Source organism: Cricetulus griseus, assembly GCF_003668045.3.
Source record: "Cricetulus griseus strain 17A/GY chromosome 1 unlocalized genomic scaffold, alternate assembly CriGri-PICRH-1.0 chr1_1, whole genome shotgun sequence".
Lineage (NCBI taxonomy): Eukaryota > Metazoa > Chordata > Mammalia > Rodentia > Cricetidae > Cricetulus > Cricetulus griseus.
Window position 1 is genome coordinate 204,770,517 of NW_023276807.1, and position 22,439 is coordinate 204,792,955.

The 22,439-nt window shown below is 42.4% G+C and overlaps 1 protein-coding gene across 1 annotated transcript in view; it reads left to right on the plus strand.

Moving 5' to 3' along the window:
- The window catches only part of LOC100767106 (heterogeneous nuclear ribonucleoprotein A3-like), a 108,478-nt gene that overhangs the window by 51,443 nt on the left and 34,596 nt on the right, over positions 1 to 22,439 (plus strand). The window contains 3 exon segments of the mRNA XM_035453085.1: positions 7,328 to 7,435; positions 13,441 to 13,511; positions 13,991 to 14,123. Of these exon segments, the coding sequence (XP_035308976.1) occupies positions 7,328 to 7,435; positions 13,441 to 13,511; positions 13,991 to 14,123 (312 nt within the window).

Here is a 22,439-nt window from a genome sequence, read left to right on the forward strand (position 1 = left end):
ACATTGAATGAGGAGAGTAGCCCAGTTTAGTTTTAGAGGAGAAAATGCATGGACGGGATGGGAGGCAAGCCAGAAAAGACAGACGGCTTCATAGAAAACAGCTGGGAGGGGGTGCTTGCAACATCCAGTGGGTGGGTGTTTGTATTTACTACAAGTTAATATCATATTAAAATCTAAAAATTAACACGCAGTGATATTGGATAATTTTATTTTTTGGTGTTTCTGACTCAGGGTCTTTCAATGTGGCACACTCATGATCCTCTTGCCATAGTCTGCTATGTGCTATGATTACAGAAGGGCTAGCAAAATAAAACTGCAACTATTCTTCCTTCCTTCCTTCCTTCCTTTTTCTCTTTCTTTCTTTTCTTTTTCTTTTTCCTTTTTCTTTCTTTTTGAGACAGGCTGTCACTTTGAAGCCCGAGCTGGAGCTCACTATGTAGATCAAGCTGGCCTGGAACTCACTGAGCTGAGATCCACTTGCCTCTTGACTCCCAAATTCTGGGATTAAAGGCATAGTCTCTTTTTGTTTGTTTTTGAAACAGGGTTTCTCTGTGTAGCCTTGTCTGTCCTAGAACTGGCTCTGTAGACCACATTTATTTTAAGATTTGTTTATTTATTTTGTATACAGTGTTCTTCCTGTATGGATGCCTGCACTGAATGCTAACAAAGGACACCAGATCTCATTACAGATGGTTGTGAGCCACCATGTGGTTGCTGGGAATTGAACTCAGGACCTCTGGAAGAGCAGTCGGTGCTCTTAACCTCTGAGCCATTGTGGAGAGCTGCGCTTTGTCGGCCCACAACAAACCATCTCTCCAGCCCCAGTACATAACATTCTTGAGTTGCCTCCTTCCATGTGGGACCACAGATGACATTTATATCATTGCTTATACAGACACTGAATTGTCATCTCTCCTTAGAACCCTCTGCTTTTTCTTTTCTGTGGACTGATTTTATTTTGTGGTTTCTTCTGTCCTCATGTTTCGGCATGTTTGCATATTTCTTGGACAGCCTAAGATAGTGGTTCTCAGCCTTCCTACGCTGAGACATTTTATTACAGTTCTTCATGTTGTGCTGACTCCCCCAATCATAAAATTATTTCATTACTACTTCATAACTGTAATTTTGCTACTGTCATGAATTGTAATGTAAATGTCTGATAAGCGGGATATCTGCTGTGTGAGACCCCTGTGAAAAAGTCATTTGACCCAGGGGTCAGGACCTACAGGTTGAGACCCAATGGCCTAAGAGAACCTGCTGCTAAATTTGAATGCCTGAGGGCAGGGCTTGGGAGTGGTGAGAAGAGAGAGGTAGGGAGGGTTTGAATGGTATTTTAAACTTTTCTTCCCAGTCTCTTCATCACCACACTGTTCTCTTTCTGCCACTGCAGAAGATGACGCGGCCACTGCGGGTGGGAAGGGAGACTTTTGGTGACTCAGAAATAACCATATGGCATTCTAGCTTTCTTTTTCCCAAAAGGAGCTGACAATAATCCAATCAAGACAATAATCCAATCATTGCTCAGGGAGATAACTCAACAGTGTTAAAAATGTTAAATTAGAAGTTTCTTTTGCTTTTTATGCAAATGAACACAATAGAGTTTCTTTCAAGAAAATTCTGGACTCCCTCATGTTGTGTGGATCCCTGTGGACTATTTATAGAAGGGTACCTGAGTAGGGACACCATATAAAATACTGTCCAGTTAGATTTCTATGTAGCCCTGGATGGTCTGGAACTCACTATGTAGACCAGGCTGCCTCCTTCTCACAGAGATCTGACTACCTCTTACCCCTGGCCTTTTTAGTGCTTATAGAGCATGGGCCACTATATCTGGCTAACAACTGATTTATTTATCTAAACCTATATCTATAGTAGAAGTAAGTCTTATCCAGGGTGCTGGAGAGATGGCTTAAAGGTTAAGTGCTCTGGCTGTTCTTCCAGATGTCCTGAGTTCAATTCCCAGCAACCACATGGTGGCTCATAGCCATCCATAATGAGATCTGGTGCCCTCTTCTGGTGTGCAGATATACATGGAAGCAGAATGTTGTATACATAATAAATAAATAAAATCTAAAAAAAAAAAAAAGTCTTATCCAATGTTTGGATCATGTTTATAATAAAAAAAACACTATTTAGGCCACTTAGTATTTTTGCTTATTAAATCTGGCAAATTTTTGCCTGGGTGCTGGGCACAAGATTCTTCATTCCCCGACATAAATGGATGGATAAGGTTGTGTTTTAGGGTACTATCATCAGCTCTATGAAACTGCACTGAGCACACACATGCCCATCGGAATGGGCTGGTTGCTATGCTAAGTCACTTACTTACATAGACACTGTCCTTTTGCTCTGGAGAGACAATAAGAACAAAACAATATCAACAGTGAGAAACCAGATAAAAAGAAAAGGAAACATGAAAAGCTTGACAGACATCAAAGGAGCGTCTACAATAAATAAAGTCCTGGCATTCTGTGGACAGCTCGTTGTTAGGAACTGACACAAGACCACAAACATTTCACAGAGGTCACTGGGCAACTACTGACATCTGTTTGGAAGCAAAACAATGACTCAGGAGTGAAAGAATCCCTGCTTCACTTAACTTCAGAACGACCCCTTCTCCTGAGCTCAGCCAGACTTCCCAGCGAGTTAAAAAATTAGATAGATGACAACAGGAACATGTGAACTAACATATACCTGTACGAGTCGAGGACAAAGGCATCTGAAGTACCAGGTACCAGGTTGTTCAGAGTCTGTGCCTGACCTGACCATTGGCCCTCAGTGATGAATGGGACCCAAAATGAATTGTGCAGGTACCTTTCAATAGCTGAGATGAAGGAGTGACTGGACTTTCTTTCCTTTTTGTGCTGTTCTGGAACTCACTCTGTAGACCAGGCTGGCTTTGAACTCAGAGATCCACCTGCCTCTGCCTCCCAAGTGTTGGGATTAAAGCATGTGCCACCACTGCCCAGATTATCTTGTTTTGTTTTTTTTTTTTTGTTTGCTTGTTTGTTTGGGGTTTTGTTATTGCTCTGTTTGACACAGTCAGTCTGGAATTTTCCATATAGCCAACGATCAGTTTAAACTGTTGATCCTGCTATCTCCACTTCCCAGGGGATCACAGGCAAGCCCCACTGTCATCAGATTTATAATGTTTCCAATCCTTAACTGCATACACCTCTTTTTGTTTCGTTCTTCCATGGAATTTGATAACGTTCCACATTTTCTCCCATCAGTTTTTGTTGAGTGTTAGCCCACAGTTCATGTAAAGAGAAATGGAAACTTCAAGTGTCACCCCCCCCAGCTGTTACACAGAAACACAATTAATTCAGCTATTTTGTTCCTGTGTTCAACAGACTTGCTGAGGGTTGACTTCTGTCTTAGGTGTTCTGGGAAACAGCCTCACTGACTGGAATACAGATGGTTTCTTTTCTTCTTTGCAGTTCTCGAAACCTTTCTTTGTCCTTTTCCTGTCTCACCTTGTTTACTAAAGCACTTGGCACCATGTTAACTGGAAATGTGGCTGTAAATACCCCTTACAAGATTACTGTTTGTGGTCAGGTTGTGATGGTGGCTCACACCTTTAATCCTAGCACTCGGGCGGCAGAGGCAGGTGGATCTCTGAGAGTTTGAGGCCAGCCTCGTCTACAGAGTGAGTTCCAGGACAGCCGGGGCTACAGAGAAACCCTGTCTCAAAATGAATAAATGAAAATGAATGAATGAATGAGTGAATGAATGGGTGAATGAATAAATAAATATTGTGGTTTTAAAGGAAATATTTATAGTATTTCATACTAAATTTTAGACATAGGACCAGGAGCTCACAAAGGTAGCTCTTATTATTAATTTGTTGAAGAATCTTAGTTTCATTTGTTTATTTGATTCCCTTCACTTCTTGACTTTTTTTCTTCTCAGTACTTGGGGTTGAACCTAGAGTCTTAGACAGGCTAGCCCAGTGTCCTACCACTGAGCTTCTGAGAGCAATGTAGGTGGACTGAATTCTATGAAACATTTTTATACATTTGTGGGGAGAATCATATAGTTTTTAATCCTTTAATCCATACTACTGATATAATGGTTAATTCAATTTAACTTATTTTTCTGAGACAGGGTCTGTCTCTCTCTCTGTAGCCCTGGCTATCCTGAAACTCTCTATGTCGATCAGGTTGGCCTTGAACTCACAGAAGTCTGTCTACCTCTATCTCCTGAATTCTGGAACTGAAAGCCTGTGCAATCACACCCAGTTTTTATTTTATTTTATTAAAAATAAGGTATTGCTTTATAGACAGGCTGGCCTAGACCTGTGGATTCTCACCTCGGCTCCTTTGGTGCTGCGTTGTATTGGTCTGCACCATCACACCTGGCCTTGTCTTATCGCCGGTATGTCCACTTGGCCTATCAAAAGCTAGGGAAGGCCCTTTGATGTGGCCGAAAGGCAATCACCACTGCCTTTGTAGCAGGGATACAACCTGAATTTGACCACCAATATCAGAACATAAACAAAAAAGTTGAAGAGTTTTCCCCCTTTCTCTTTTTGGAGCCATTTGTTTAAAACAGTGTGTTTTATGTACTTTGTTTTTCTAGCGCTGGCCATCAAACCCCTCACACAGGGAGGCATGTTCAACGTCTAGGATGCCACATCTCCAGTCAGCTAGGCAGTATTTGGTTGACTTAAAGTCAAGCCTTCGAGTTTTATTTTGAGGCTTTTCAGAGCTGATGTTGTCGTTGAGGAAAAAGATATTATGCTCTTTAATTTTATGTTTCTCTTTGCATCGGCTTTAATAGCTTGTTGTTAAACATTTGATTTTTGTCTGTTTCTACATTTGTTGCCAGGAAGCTATTCATAGTAGTTCCTAAACCCCTTATCTATCTGAGTTACATTCTTCCCTTTCCTTTTTTAGGTTTTTGCTTGTTTTCAACTTCTCAGCTTTTTTTAAACAGAGCAGATTGTCTCATACATAAAACCAAGACAAACAGCTTTTATTTCAGAACAAAGCTTTTGTCCTGCTTGGACTCCCATTGCCCTTCAAATTTGTCTTTACTAAATTTAAATTTTACAAGTTTTATTTATTTATTTTTCTTATATTTTGCTGCTTTTTTTTTTTTTTTTTTTTTTTTTTTGAGGGTTTTAGCCTATCCTGGCACTCGCTCTGGAGACCAGGCTGGCCTCGAACCGCCTGCCTGTGCTTCCCAAGTGCTGGGATTAAAGGTGTGCGCCACCAATACCTGGCTTTGTTTTGTTTTTGAGACAGTGTTTTTCTGTAGTTTTGGAGGCTGTCCTGGATCTCTCTCTGTAGACCAGGCTGGCCTCGAACTTACAGAGGTCCTTTGCCTCAGGCTGGGATTAAAGATATCTGCCATCATGCCCTGTTTTTAAAACAATCGTTTACATTTGTCTGCCTGTCTGTCTGCCTGTCTATGTGGTGGAACTGCATATGCAGGCTAATTTGCAGGAATAAGTTCCCTCTTTCAGTCATGTGGGTCCCAGGGACCGAACCCAGAGTCAGGCTGGAGAAACCGGTTCTCCTTCATTTTTAAACTATCTCCCTTAAAAGTTCTTTTAGCAGGGACCTGTGAGTTATAGGCTGTTCTGAACATTGTCTGAAAACATTTTGTTTTACTTTATTTATGTCGCAGTGCTGGGGATGAAACCTAGGACCTCATATTTGCTAGACAAATGATTAATCTATAGCTCCGGCCCTTAAAAATATATTAACTTGCTGGGTGGTGGCAGCGAATGCCTTTAATCCCAGCACTTGGGAGGCAAGGGCAGGCTGATCTCTGTGAGTTTGAGACCAGCCTGGTCTACAAGAGCTAGTTCCAGGACAGCCTCCAAAGCCACAGAGAAACCCTGTCTCAAAAAAAAAAAAAAAACCAAAAAAACAAAACAAAAAAAGAATATGATGGCTTTGAACTCATAATCCTTTAATCTCTTCCATCTATTCTAGATATCAGAAACAGAGGAATATTGAAGTCTGGGGATATAGGCCAGGTTACTGAGCCCAGGGTTCAATAGTTAGCATTATCAAGAAATTAAAAGACATGAAAGTATTTTTAAAAATTCCTTTCTATTTTCCCTTTCCTTCCCACCTCCACTTTTTTTTTTTTTTTTTTTTCCGAGACAGGGTTTCTCTGTAGCTTTGGAGGCTGTCCTGGAACTCACTGTGTAGACCAGGCTGGCCTGGAACTCACAGAGATCCACCTGCCTCTGCCTCCCTAGTGCTGGGATTAAAGGCATGCACCACCACCACCTGGCCTCACATTTTTTTTTCTTATGTGGTAGGCTATACTCAGAGCTTGGGCACACCAAAATGGCTCTCTGCCACTGATATAATATACCCAGCCCCATTTTTCCTACCTTATTAATAGTTTATTATTATCATTTTGTAATGCTAAGAATTGGGTTCATAGCCAGGTGTGGTGGTGAATGCCTTTAATCCCAGCACTTGGGAGGCAAGGGCAGGTGGATCTCTGCGAGTTTGAGACCAGCCTGGTCTACAAAAGCTAGTTCCAGGACAGCCAGGCCTATTACAGAGAGAAACCCTGTCTGGAAGAACAAAACAAGACAAACAAACAAACAAACAAACACAAATTGAGCCTAGGACTTGGCAGTTTAAGAATCTATGAATGTGCTTTAGCACTGGCGCACACCCTTAGCAGTTATTTTATTCTATTTCTACATGGATGGCTTCCCCTGACTTAAGCATATGAACAGCAGTGGAGGTTATGCAGCTTGAATGGCTGTGGCGAATTCAGATACCCTTGTCACCTGTAGCACTGGGTGGCTCTTTTCCTAGTCTTCCCTTTTGCCGAAGGTCAAGAGTGTTGGCTTTCTGTATTCATTTCAGCATGATGATTCCCAGGGGCTCAAAATCTTGGTCCTTCTCTTCTATGTGGGTGTTAAACATGAGTCTCAGGTGGAGGGGCTGAATTTTCCTTTGTGTGTGTGTGTTCTTTCTCTTAGATGCTTATCTACAGATTAAAACATTTAAATTGTGTGTGTGTGTGTGTGTGTGTGTGTGTGTGTGTGTGTGTGTGTGTGTGTGTGTGTGTTACACATCTCCAGATACTTTTGGAAGGAGTCTTGCCATTTACAAAGCTTTCTGTCTTACCAGAGCTTGTCTTTGCTCATGATACTGTGTCTGGAAGCAGAAGGCAAGGTCCCTTTTTGTGCCCGAGCTGTTTGTACACCTGCCATCCCCCAGCAGGGACTGGGGACACTAGGCAGAGCCAGAAAATGGTAAAAATTTCTTGTTGCTCCCTTCTCATCCAGAGCTTTTTCTCCACGGCCACTGTCCTTTGTAGCATCCTTTTTGCCCTTCCTCCACAGGCCTGTCCTTCCCGAATGCTTGGAGATCTTTTGGGGACCCGTCTTTGTCATTATGCTTTTTGTGGAAATTCGACTCACCAGTATCTCTGTACTGTCCAAAGTGTCCAGGTGACAATTAGCTAATCTGATAAGCTCATTCATGCTAATGTGCTAATGAAAGAGGACTACAGAAGATGGCTGTCCTCCCCTATGTCCCCATCAAAGACTCTCTTTTCCTGCCAGGTGACATATGTGAATAGCAGCAGTGAGCTTCTAGAGACCATGACCCGGCTTTAGTGGTCTAGTCTAGAGGATTGACATTAATAGGATGAGATTTTTAAGTCAAGTAGGAAAGATAGCTAAGTTGAAGGAGGCAAAAGACAGTCATTGTCAGGGCAAAATGAACCCAGACCATGACCTGGGAAGGTCTACTAAGTGGGCATTGTGTTAACCCCTTCATGCCCAAATAGCAAAGAGGACTTATCAGAATCTCTCTCTCTGCTTTATTCAAGTTCCTCTTACCAGGAAAACACAAGGAGCTGGGCATAATCTATAATAGCTATAATCTTGGCATTCAGGGTGGGGAGGCAGGAGGGTGAGGCATTCAAGGTCTACCTTGGCTGCTAGAGTTCAAGCCTGAATTATTGAGATTCTGTCAAAAAAGAAAAAGCAACCCTAGAGAGGAAGAACTAGGACTCAGCAGAACTCAAACCATAACTGGTACATTGTTAACCACCTTGATTTATTTTTATTTTTTATTTTTATATTTTGAGACAGGATTTCTTTGTATAACAGCCCTACTGTCCTGGAACTCACTTTGATGACTAAGCTGGCCTCAAACTCATAGAATTCTACCTGCCTCTCCTTACTGAGAACTGGGATTAAAGGTATGTGTGCCACCACACCTGACTTTGGCTGATTTTTGTTTTGAAAAAAAATTATTTGTTTTTGATAATCCCATGGAGGAAGTCTTTGGGGACAGACAGGAACATGATATACCCTCAACTTGAGGCTAAAACTTGTAGGATTGTCTTTTGTCTGGATAGAAAAGGGATTGTCACTGCTGTTTTCTTCTGGGCCTCATACTGTTTTATTGGGTAGCTCACAGTTGTGGATATGGGGCCTGGGCTGCTATGCAAAGGGTAAGCATACTCCATCCTCTAGACTATACCACTGAGTCCCTTATGTGCTGAGCAAAAGAATACCCATGTCTAAGGCCAAGGAGATGGGTCAGTGGGCAAAATGCTTGTAGTACCAGCACAAGGACCCAAATTTAGATCCCAACACCCAAGTAAAACTCAGGCACTGAGGTGAGCAACTGCATCCCAGTGCTGTGGCTCACTGTACAGTCAATACAACCAGTTGGCGAGCTCCACATTCATTGCCTCAAAAAATGAAGAGAGTACTAGAAGAAACCCATGTCATCATTGGGCCTCCACATGTGTCTTAGGTTTCTATTACTGTGATAAAGACCATGATCAAAAGCAACTTGGGCTGGCCGGGCGTTGGTGGCTCATGCCTTTAATCTCAGCACTCGGGAGGCAGAGGCAAGTGGATCTCTGTGAGTTCGAGGCTAGCCTGGTCTCCAAAGCAAGTGCCAGGATAGGCTCCAAAGCTACACAGAGAAACCCTGTCTCGAAAAAAAAAAAAAATGTTCAGCCCTCTTGGCTCCCAGGCTGGATTTAGCCACTCCCACCCATTTATCCCCTGTCACTCCATCCTCCACATATTAAACCACAACACCCCATTGTAGGACATCCTGCAGTGGTTCCCCAAAGGTCCCACATTTGCACCAGCTGGTTCTCTGTCTGGAATGACTGGCCCTTCTTTTCCCTTCCTTCCTTCCTTCTTTCCTCCCTTCTTCTCTGCCTTTTTCCCCTTCCTTTTGAAATTCTTGCCTGGTTTACCTGTCATGGTAATTTTGTGTGTTTGTTTTGTGTTTAGTCAGTGTGCCACTGTGTAGCTCTGGCTGTTTTGAAATTTATTATGTATACCAGACTGGCTTTAAACTCACAGAGATCCACCTACTTTTGCCTTCCAAGTGATGGGATTAAACTCATGTGCCACCACATCAGGGGATAATTCTTTACTGGGTACAGGGGCACATATCTGTCATCCCAGTACTCAGAAGGCCAGGCAAATTCACCACAAATTCAAAGCCAGTCTGGGCTACACAGTGAGTTCTAGGTCAGCCTGGGCTACATAATAAAATCTATTCTGTCACCCTCTACCACCTCTCTCTGTGCCCCCCCCCAAGTAACTGTCATTTTACATTTTACTCCCCTGTCTTCCTTTTTATATTTGTTTTTTTAAAGTTATATTTATTTTAGGGCTGGAGAGATGGCTCAGAGGTTAAGACCACTGGATACTCTTCCAGAGGTCATGAGTTCAATTCCCAGCAACCACATAGTGGCTCACAGCCATCTGTAATGAGATCTGGTTCCCTCATCTGGCCTACAGGCAGAACATTGTATACACAATAAATAAATCTTTAAAAATAAATAAAGTTATATTTATTTTATGTGTATTGGTATTTTACCTGTATGTGTGTACGTTTACCATGTGCATGCTTGGTGCCCTTAGAGACTAGACAAGGACTCTGTTGGAACTGGGATTTCAGATGGCTTTGAGCTACTATATGGTACTGGGAATTGAACCCACATCTCCTACAAGAACAAGCGCTCTTAACCACTGAGCCATCTCTCCAGACCACCAACCCTGCCTTGAGATAGGATGTCTTAGTTACTTTTCTACTGCTGTGACAACAAGCAAGTTGGCAGTCCTCCTCCATGGTCTCTTTTCCAATTCCTGCTTCTAGGTCCTTACCTTGAGTTCCTGCCCTGACTGCCCTCTATGATGGACTGACAGCAAGCTGCAAACTGAGATAAACCCTTTCATCCCCAAGTTGCTAGGGATGAAAGGTGTGTACCACCACCACCTGGCTTCATGAAGTGCTCTTAACGACTGAACCATTTCAGCCCAGGTCTTCGTGTGTGTGTGTGTGTGTGTGTGTGTGTGTGTGTGTGTGTGTGTGTGTGTGTGTACATGCAACTTGAGGGAGACTATTGTCAGGGAGCAGAGGAAGAGCTGAGTAAATGTGTATTGTTTGACTTGGGCATGGCCTTGTGGAGGACTGACCAATGCCTCAAATACGTGAGAATGACTTCCTCCTGGGATGAGGCTGAGGCCTGAAAGCTTTCCTCTGATCAAAGTGCAAATGTTGACAGTGTGTGCAAATACAGAGTGTTTACAAACTAATGATCAGTGTGTGCAAAAACTAGCAACTGCAGCTCCCTCCTCCTGGACATTTACAGTATGTAGAGGGTGGTGGTGGCACACGTCGTTCGTTAATCTCAAGCACTTGGGAGGCAGAAGCAGGCAGATCTCTGATAGTTCGAAGTCAGCCTGGTCTAGTGAAGAAGTTCCTGGACAGCCAAGGCTACACATTGAAACCCTGTCTTGAAAAACAAAAACAAAAGAAAAAATGTAAAGTAAAATGTGTCAACATATGTGACCTGCAAAGTCTGTGGTAGACTTCATCTTTCTAAGAACCATTTGCTGTTGGTACCTTCCAGGGATGAGAGAAAAGATGAAAGATAGGAGACGATCCTGAAAATCCTCAGGGTGATCCCATTGGAAGCCTGTGCAAAAGGAGATGAGGGACTATGGGAATAGGTGTGTGGAGGAGGAATCAGAATCCTAGTTTGGACAGCTGGGCCTGCATAAGTATTATGATGGCACATGTATGATGTATCAAAGGAGACAGGATAGCAGAAAGTCTGAGTTGGAGCCCATTGCCGTGATGGTTGGCAGACCATTTTGTGGACCAATGCTTCCTCGTATACTCCACTGTTCCACCGTGACACAGGAGGCAAATTCCTTTGGGACAGAGAACACACTGCTTTGAATAGATACTGGTTAGTGCTGGCTGTTGATAAGTGGGTCTGTTTGGAGAAGACCAACTGGGGAGTTCAACTAAGGAGACCAGACCCCTTTGGTCTAGCTTCTTGTTTTCCTAAAAAAAAAAAAAAAAGTTTATTGATGACACACCAGGTCAGCAAGCAGAGGATTTATCTAGAAGACCTGTTTGAGCTGGTAAGATGAACCCACAGGTGAAGGTGCTTGCCATCGAGCTGATGACCCATTTAATCTCCAGGAACCCACAGGGTGGAAGGAAAGAACCAAACCCCTTAAATATTCTGACTTTTATGTGTGTTGTGCCATGTGTGATCTCTCCTTAAATACATGAATAACTGTAACATTCTGAAAAAGAGGAGAGCAGGCTGAGGTGGCACATGCCTTTAGTCCCAGCACTTGGGAGGCAGAGGTGGGTGAATCTCTGTGAGTTGAAGGCCAGCCTACTCTATGTAGTGAATTCCAAGAGTGCTATACAGTGTGACTTTAATTAAAAACAAAGAAACAAACAAAACTAACTAACCAAACAAACAAAAAAAATGAAGTGTATTTTAAAAAGTTAAGGGGCTGGAGAGATGGCTCAGTGGTTAAGAGCACTGGATGCTCTTCCAGAGGACCTGGGTTCAATTCCCAGAAACCACATATAGCTCACAACCATCTATAGTGGAATCTGATGCCCGCTTCTGGCATAAGTTCATACTTTCAGATAGCGCACTCATATACATAAAATAAATTTTTAAAAAGTCAAAGCATATATTTAGGGGAGCAACCACAAGCCACAGTGAGGAATGCTGTGTTCAAAGTTGGAATGTTATAGGTTTGGTGGTGGTGGTGTTTGTTTGTTTACTTGTTTGTTTTTGACAGAGATGTTAATAAGAGGGAAGTGTTTCATGAATACCACTTGAATTGCTACATCTTTTAAAGTAATTAAGTTATATAATCATGAGGTGAGCTACTTTTCCCTTAATTGTCCCTCACTGTTTGGAGGCCAAATGTTGGAGGTTATGTATGGTCATTTGGTGAAGATTTTAGGAAACACTATGGTCCCAGTCTTGTAGCTGGCAATGATTTTCAAGATTGGAGAAAGCGTGGGGGAAGTGGTCCCTCTTTCCTTTCTGATTGTCGTGTTGCAGTATAAACAGGAAGGGGACAGCATAAATGGAAGTTGGTCATTGCCCCTTGCTGCCAAGGAACCCCTTGACACATTGAACTCACTAAATCTTTTTCTTTCTTTCTTTCTTTCTTTCTTTCTTTCTTTCTTTCTGTCTGTCTGTCTGTCTGTCTGTCTGTCTGTCTGTCTGTCTGTCTTTCTTTCCTTCTTTCCTTTCTTCCCTCCCTCCCTTTCTTCCCTCCCTCCTTCCCTCCCTCCTTCCTTCCTTCCTTCCTTCCTTCCTTCCTTCCTTCCTTCCTTCCTTCCTTCCTTTATTTTTTCCTGAAAAGTGTCACACTATGTAGCCTTGGCTGGCCTGGAGCTTGCTATGTAGACCAGGCTTGCCTCCAACTCACAGAGATCTACCTGAATTGATTCGGGTATGTTTATCTTGTTTGTTTGTGTGTGTAGGAGGATCGGGAGGTAAGAGCAGGCCCTGATATCCATGTGGAGGTCAGAGGACAACTTGTGAGAGTGAGTTCTCCCCTTCCACTGTGTGAGTTTGCGAGACCCCAGGTATTCAGGACTGACAGTAGCACCTTTACTCCCTAGTCATCTTGCAAGCCTGAGCTCACTGAAATTTCAAATTGAATCTTGGAGACTCAATACCTGATCTGGGTTGAGAGAGTCCTGAGGCCCTGGCTTAAAAGTAGTATCTGGTGGTAGAAGGCTGATGTTGAATTAATGTACAGTTAGTGTTCCACTACATTGCACTTTTTTTGTTGTTTTGTTTTTTGAGACAGGGTTTGTCTGTGGTTTTGGAGTCTGTCCTGGAACTAGCTCTTGTTGAACAGGCTGGTCTTGAACTCATAGAGATCCGCTTGCCTCTGCTTCCAAGTGCTGGGATTAAAGGTATGCACCACCAGGGCCTAGCCCTACATTGCATTTTCATACACAATGTCTGATACCCCAATGAAAAGTCCCTCCCCCTGGCTTGTGAGTGACCTGGAGTCCTTTCATGAGGATGCAGTAAATACCGCCATAGAAGCCTTCACTTACTAAGCTTCTAGGTGGAGCCTTAAACAAGTCATGTGACCTTTTCTGCCTGAGTTATGATTCTATTACACAGAGATGATGATGATGACAATGATGATGATGATGATGAGGAAGATGATGAGAATGTTGATGATGAAAAGGATGGTGATGAGGATGATGATGATGACAACGATGAGGATGATGAGGATGAGGATGAGGATGGTGATGAGGATGATCAATGATGAGGATGATGAGGATGAGGATGATCAATGATGAGGATGAGGAGGATGAGGATGATGTTGATAATGATGAGGATGATGAAGATGATGATGATTGTTGGGCCTAAAAATGATGATGACATGGGGCCCAATGTAACCTCCTGAGCCTGACTCGAGTTTGGTGACCTGTCTTTGGCCATAACTTCTGCATAGGGGTGACTCAGCACAGCCTGACATAGAACTGCCTCTGCCTGGCTAACTGCTAGTGTGTGGAATATTATTGGCCTTTACTCCTCATGTCACCCTACCCCATCCTAAGATTCCCATCCCCTACCCCAATCCTATATAAGTTCCTTCCTTTTGCAATAAAACAAGATCCTGCTTTGACAAGTCTCCCGACTCAGTGTGGTTCTCTCCGGGGACTAGGAGGGGAATCTGGGTCACCGACACTCACCATCCCACTCAGTCCCAGGAAGAGACCAGCTGGACTGGCCCTTCCACAGCCCTACCTGCTGGAGGGCCTGGCAGATGATGATGATGATGATGATAATATCCCTTTGTGATTTAATAAGGTCACCCCGATCTGTGCCTACTACTTTTTAACTTCATTGTGACAGTGACTACCATTTAGTAGGAACTGTGTTTCCCTTTTGAAGTTTGCTCTTTCCTTGTTTTAGCTCATGGTGTAGAGCAGAATTATGCCTCCTGCCACTAGGCAGCAGCAGCAGCAGCAGCAGCAGCAGTAGACACCAGTTCCCATACAACCATTCAACATGAGAGGAAGTATTCTGGGCAAAGCCAGGCAGTTCAGTCAGGTGGTAGTTCCAGTGTATCTTTCACCAGTGTATCTTTCACCTGTGACTTTTTTTGCTTGTTTGTTTGGTTGTGTTTTTTGTTTTTTTGTTTTTTGTTTTTTGTTTTTTTTCAGACAGGGTTTTTCTCCATAGCCCTGGCTGTCCTGGAACTTGCTTTGTAGACCAGACTGGCCTGGAAGATCACAGAGATCTGTCTGCCTCTGCCTCCCAAGTGCTGGGACTAAAGGTGTGTGTCACCACCACCTGGCAGTTGTGACATTTTTTAACCTTGGATGATGTGGTGGTGGGTTTTTCATTTTTTGTTTTTGTCAACTTGACATAAGCCACAGTTATGTGGGAGAAGGAAATTTAAGTTGAGAAAAATGTTCCCATCAGATGGTTGGCCTGTTTGTAAGCCTGTAGGATATTTTCCTGATTAATGATTGATATGGGGTGGGACCCAGCTCACTGTGGGCAGTGTGCACCCTAGCAGCTGGTCCTGGATGTCATAAGAAAGGAAGCTAGTAAAGCCATAGAGACCAAGCCAGTAGCAAGCAATGATCCTCCAAGGCCTCTGCTTTAGCCCCTGACTCTAAGTGCCTGCCTTGAATTTCTGTCCTGACTAACCTCAATGGCAGTAGACAGGTAGGCATGATTCTGGAGAAGGAGCTGAGAGATTGAGAGCTGGCATGTTGAAACAACAAAAGATAGGAAGAGAATGAAATGGAAATGTTGTAGGATTTGGAAACCTCAAAGGTCACCCCCAGTGACACACCTCCTCCAACAAAGCCATGCCTCTTAATTCTTTCTAAACAGTTCCATCAACTGGGGACCAAGTATTCAAACACATGAGGCTATGGGAGCCATTCTCATTCAAACCACCACAGGTCTCTGTATATAGCTTCAATGGGTTTCAAACTTAGAGTCCTTCCATCTCAGCTTCCAGAAGGCTGAAATCCCAGGCATGCTAGATCATACCTGGCCAGGCTGATCTTACTCCAGCCATCCTGGCCTCCTTGCTGCATCCTCAAACTCTGATACACTCCATTGCAAGGCTTTCCCAGTCTTGCCCTTGCCTTCTGTCTGGAGCATTCTTCTCTAAGATATCAGCATCTCTAGCTCCCTCACCAACTTTGAGCTCTCACTCAAACTCTGCCCCCTGGACTCTCCTTTATTCTTTCTTTTCCCCCAGCATGACTCTCACCAGGTCACACACTACCTAACAGATTTAATGTATTAATTACATCCACCCATCAGAAGGCAAGCTTCATGGGGACTGGATATTTGTTTAATGAATGAATGATGTCTACTATGTAGTAAGCACTCTATCCATGTTGACTGAGGTCATTCACTCAGCATCTGGAACTATGGTTTGCATAAAGCTTGACAGCAGGCAGTTGCCTCTGATGGTGTACTTCCCCAGCAGTGCCAGCTCCAGTAAAGGTAAAGAACAGTGCTGAGAACAGTCATCCATGCCTAATCCTTGAAACCCTCCACTGCATAGACCAATCAGCGGAGAGAGGGGAGAGGAACACAATATTTTTTCTTTAATTTTCTTCTTTTCTATTATTATTATTATCATTTCGGTTTTTTCAAGACAGGTTTTCTCTGGGTACCAGTCGTGGCTGTCCTGGAACTCACATTGTAGACCAGGCCGGCCTCAAACTCACTGAGATCCACCTGCCTCTGCCTCCCAAATGCTGGGATTAAAGGTGTGTGCCACCACCACCAGGCCTCTATTGTAATTAGTTTTATTTTCTATCTATCTATCTATCTATCTATCTATCTATCTATCTATCTGTTTTTCTTTTATATATATATTATATTTTTATCTTTTTATCTTTTTAAATTTTTTTTTATCTTTTTTTTAATCTATTGTTTTTTCAAGGCAAGGTTTCTTTGTATCATTTTGGAGCCTGTACTGGAACTTGCTTTGTAGACCAGGCTGGCCTCGAACTCACAGAGATCCATCTGACTCTGCCTCCGGAGTGCATGCACTATCAATGACCCAGATATAATTATTTTTAACTTAAAAAATGTATATGTAAACTGGGCTAGATCTGAGCCAGAGCAACCCAAATGGCCAACTCTCCATTCAAATTCTCCCAAACTCTGTACCCTCGGCCCTCCAACTTCCATCCTGTATTTGAATTGGAAAAGCTGCAGTGACCTCTGAACTCACTACCTCTGCCTCTGTGCCCTGCAGAGCTTGCACACCTGCTAAACTTCTGACCACTTCCCAGGAGACTGGTCATGACTTCCAAAACCAAAAATATTGCCATACAAATGTGACCAACTGAAGGAAGCAGCAGCATAGGCTAAAAGTTTCTGAAAATTCCCCTTAGATTTTGGTAAGGACTTTGATGTAAACATGTGCGTCTGTACCAGAGTTCAGATCTGGATATTAGCACATTGTATTTTGTGTATTATGCTAGGAAAAGGAAAAGCATTTTCATCAGGTCCAAGTCAAGGATAACTAACAATGTGTGTTAGTACTCTGAGTGTCCTTTATCTTGTAATCTGCTGAATTCTCTTCTGATTAGCGTGTATCCTAATATTTGAGAAAATTACCACATATAAATAGAGTTGAATCGATTGCTGCTCTCAATATGCTTTTAACCTCTTCAAAGGAGCCATTAACATCACAGTGAGAAATGTGCTGTCAAGTTCAGAGGATGTATGCCGGTTACAGCGATTGGCCTTAGCACTAGTGCTGAGCGCTTTAACAAATTATCAAATGTTCCAATTTATAAGTCAGGGGCGTTTGATTTTGTATTTAACACTGACAGCTTATTTACCTTTAAAAAAAATTTCTCAGCGCACTTAAAAATGATTTTGAGTGTTTCACTTTGTCTTTCAAAGTATACTAAAGAATAATCAATACTTTTCGAAACCCAAGCAATTTGTTCATTTACACAGACACAGATGCGCGCTCGCGCGCGCGCGCACACACACACACACACACACACACACACACACATGTCATATATGCTTATACATGTATGTATATGAAATAGCTTTGTTTCACTCCATTCTGTTTTGTTTCACTGGTGCTTGTGATTGAACCCAGGGCACGCATTCTACCATTGAGCTACACCCTCAGCCCACTACAAGGTGTTTTGATTGAGGGCTCTGAGAAAGGACAGAGCACTTGGTATTTTCTTTCAGATTCTGAGTGGAAGGGCTGCTTGCTCTCTGGCAAAGACTAGAACCTATCCTGGCTATGCAGAAATCCATGAATAAGACACAAGGAAGTCAACCATGGGGTACTTAATATCAGTAACAGAAAACAAGACACTCACTTGCAGTGATCATACAGACCAGTGCTACTTTAATTGCCAGCCCATCTAATCTCTCTTCCTGGAGAGAGACTCTATCATCTTTCCCATTGTCCATTGATTTGGTGACTGGCTGATTAAAATGTGCAGGATTGGTATGTGTGCTACCATTTAGCTGTATATTTAGTCTTTTTTTTTTTTTGGGGGGGGTAAGGTCTGTCTACATAGTTTTGCTCTTCTGGAACTCATTCTGTAGACCATGCGGTCCTCAAAATGACAGAGATCCACCTGCCTCTTCCTCTCGAGTGCTGGGATTAAAGGTGTGTGGAATCACCACCAGGCTATCTCCTCTTTTTTTTTTTTTTTTTGAGACAGGGTTTCTCTGTGTAACAGCTCTGGCTGTCCTGGAACTCACTTAGTAGACCAGGCTGGCCTTGAACTCAGAGATCCGTCTGCCTCTGCCTCTTGAGTGCTGGGGTTAAAGTCATACACCACCATGCTAAGCTTTCCCCCCATTTTCTAGCAAGGTCTCTCTATGTTGCCCATATAAGCCTTGTAGTTACAATCATCCTGCTTCAGCCTTTCAAGTAGTTGGAATCACAGGCCTGAGCCATTAGTCATTGTTCCATCTTTTCATAGGAGGTTAAATCATTGAACATCAGATAACTAGTAACAGACTTGAACCCAGGCAGTTAGGCTCTACTGTGTGTTTTTAAACATTAATACTAGTAAAAACAGAAGATGTAGCACTCTGGAACATAGTACAGTGGATAAAAAGGCTGATGTCATAGCCAATTGCTAGTTCTAAGTTTTGTCTGCTCCATGCTGTGCTGTGTGGCCTTGGATGTGCTTACCACCATCGGGCTCAGCTTTCTGCTCAAAATGGCTTGAGGAATTCATGCTTGTTGGCACATAGCTAACAAACACTAAGGTTCTTTTAGTTCTAGTTCTGTCTGTTTATCTATCTATCTATCTATCTATCTATCTATCTATCTATCTATCTATGGAGCTAGGGTAAGAAGCACACTGCATTGGACTGGGGAGTGCATCTCAGTGGGAAAGGGCTTGACTAGCCTGCATGAGACCATGCATTTAGTTCACAGCCCCAACAACATTAACAACAACAACAATAATGGAACATGGGATGCATAGTGAATTTTGTTATGTACATGTAGTTGTTTTAGAACTGGAGTATTGTGTTCTAAAGCATTTGATGGACTCATGAATGGCTCTTTTCATTAGACAATCTTTAAATTAACCCTCAGCTATGCATCAGCAGCTGTCCTTGGAATCAAATGCATTATGTATTACTGTTTTGGATATTAGTTCTAAAAACACCAACCATCATCCGGAACATCAAAGCTTGCCTCCTATCAAGGGCTTGGCTATGAGGACAAAGTGCTGGCTATTCACCTCCTGACCCTGGACCCTATCCATCCACCTGCAGAGAATTCAAAGAAGTCTCATGACCTTAGTCCCACACAGGTAGACAGTCCTCCCTATCACCAAGGACACAAACTGGTGATGCTGGGATGTTTTTGCTTAGGAGGGACCTAAGGCTGGGGATTGTCCTGGGACATGGCAGAGAGAGTCTGGCACTCACGCACCATGCTGGACATAGGGACTCAGGCAGCTCAGCATAGCAAGTTGGGGATGTGCTCCAACCTGGCTTGCAGATAAAGAAATCTGTTTCCAGAGACTGCAGCTGGTCCAAGTCTATTTCTCAAGCCAAGCCTCCTCTCCAAATTCCCCTTCCCCCACTGTTCTTCCAGAAACCAAAAGCAGAGTATCAAATGGGAGTCTTTGGGATTCACAAGTAGAGTGGCTTTAATGTCTTGAAAGGATGACTGCATTTGGACTAATATGTGGCAGACTTTTGCCCTAAAGCATCAAGATGCAAAGTAGTTCAACAAGACATTCTTGGTGGATTTTTTTTTTTTTGATTACAGAGTTGTTTGTTTGTTTATTAGACTACAGAGTTAACCATTGGTTTCAATCAGGCCTTTGCTCATCTGTTCTGAGAAAGGAGACACACCTTGTTGTGTGAAGTACTCTGAGCAGAACACATTGCTGGCTCCAAGGGAATAATTGGAAAAAACCCTTAAAACTGTACTTTTAAAGTGGAACAAAAGATCAGTGTTCTTGACACCCGAATTATTTCACAGTGCTCATCACTACATATTTCAAATAAGCAATGGCTGACTTTGATCATTTCCTAGATTCTCTGCACTGAACTGCTTCCTTTAGCTTTTATTTGAAAGGTTTGCTAGTTGAGTCATCGTAGGTGTCTTCAAGAAACATTTGAGTGATCAGAGTAAATAGCTAATGCATATTATTACATACGTATCTAAGAGCCAGGAAGGGAGCACTCCAACATCTGTTGATACAGGATATTCTTGTAAAGTACATTTACTTATTTATGTACATGTCTGTATATGCATGTGGGTGACACAGAGCACAAGTGGCATTCAGAGGACAAATTGTGGGGGTCAATTCTCTTTCCACCATGTCAGGGTTGGTGATTTGAACTCAGGTGGTTATGCATGGCATCTTTATCTGTTGAGCCATCTCGGGCAAACATATAAAATATTCTTTATTTCCAAATGCAGACAAATGACAATAGGCTCCTTTGGGCTGGACATTAGAATAAAGCTACATAAGCAATGTGAGTTTCCACAACACTGGTTTGAGACACATTTACAAGCCAACTTTATACACACAAATATTAACAAAACAATTATTTTAAAGAACACATTTCTACAATAGGCATGGTGGCTCCCACCCATAATGCTAGCACTAGGAAGGCAGAGACAGGATGGATTACTGTGAGTTTGAGAACAACCTGGGCCATATAATGAGTTCCAGGCCAACCTGGGCTATGGAGTAAGATCTTGTCTCTAAATTAATAAACAAACATATACCCATCTCATCCTATCTCATGGTGGTATACTTTTAGGTGTTCTTGTTTGCACCAAAAGAAAACACACACACACACACACACACACACACACACACACACACACACCTCACCCTGAGAATTAACTATGACTAGTACCACCCACGTGTAACAGGTCAGTTCTGCTTCCTAAGAAGGTTGTAAATAGTGGTGTGCTGTTGTTTAGTGGAGTCCTGCTTGTTCAGCTACCTATATGGTGGACTTGAAGGGAAAAACACAGCTTGGTGAGGTTACCAGAAAACTGCATGGAGTTCCAGACATTCCAACAGAGCTTCCATCTTCCCATCTTCTGTGAGGCCACATTGGTGCCTTGTATTCCCCGAACATCTATTAGATGAAATTGGCTTCTCTCAAAGGCCCTTGGAAGGGAGGGCGGATGAAAGGATACAAACGCCACAGACTTGTATTGTCAGCAAACAAAAAGGGGCACACACATGTGCCAGCTTATAAATTACTGTTTTCCTTAAAAAGGAGCTCAGACATCAGGTTCCACTCATCATTGTTAAGACCTGAATTTTTTTAGCCATATGATTTCATTATATGAATTACAGAACAGTAATAGAATAATATTGCTCTTCAGCCAGCTCACTGAAATTTAAGACATTCAAGACCCAATAATGCACTAAGTTCTTTAATTCAAGTTATGCAAATAATATACATTTTTTTATTCGGCTTCTCACCAGGTTGTACATGCATTATAAACACAACAAAAGGCCTCTTTCATGTACAATATTTTACTCAAAAGCTGGTGAAAAATAGAAGCCAAAATATTGTGAATTACATTCCCATAATGGCTTGGCTTTGTGCTAATGCCTGATATATTCTGACTGCTAAAGAGAAGCTGAGGCTGGGAAGAGGGGAGCGTTTGATGCCCTGGTGCCCATTGGTACCCATGACTGTTGCCATTCTTCCCAGTGTTTTCAATGTCTAAATCAGATTATTACCTCTGTTTCTTTAGAGTAGTACTAGCAGGTCCAGCTTTGCTACATTCGGGAAACCAGCAGGGGACTGATCATCTCCAAAAGACAAAAATGAAAGGAAGGGATAGAACTTAACGTAAATTACCATGGTTGTCCCCACTCAGATCAGGGGAGAACCTTTTTTATTCTTTTACACAAGACTCATGATCAAATCTGTCTGGGTGATTTCACAAGAACCTGTAAATGTATTTAGCAGAGTTGCAAAATTTATCTCATAGAACTAAGACACACACACACACACACACACAAAGCAAAACAAAACAAAACAACCCCCACCAAAACACACACACACACACACACACACACACACACACACACACACACAACCACCAACATACTATTTTTTTTGGCAACTAACTAATTCTATTTATGCATTAAAAGAAAAAAAAAGAATTAAAGTTTAGAAAATTAGAAATACTGGGTTCTCCCTTATGGTAAAAAAAAAAAAAAATCATAGAGTTCATCCCAAAATTTACAAGCTAAATAGCAAACTTGGCAAATAGTATCCAGTGATACTCAATATAGGCAGTTGTTAATAGCTCAAATGAATAAACTCAACTTAAAATATTATTTATTTAAATGAACATGAGCACACTGTGTCTCTGAAATCCTGAAATCTACAGGCCAGTCCTAGTGTAAGCTCATCCTCCAGAAACATTGTTTTACTAAGAGAGGTTTACCTGTGTATGCTAGGCAAATGGAAAACAAAAATTGGTAAAGAAGTTTAGCCCCTTTAGCCTCCTGAAGTAACATGAGCTCTGTGGGAACGGAGAGCATTCCTTTATGCACCCTGAGCTCAGGCTTTGAAAGCTCTGAGGTCCTCTGCAAAACTCCCCCCACCCCACTCCCCCAAAAAAGAAAAAAACA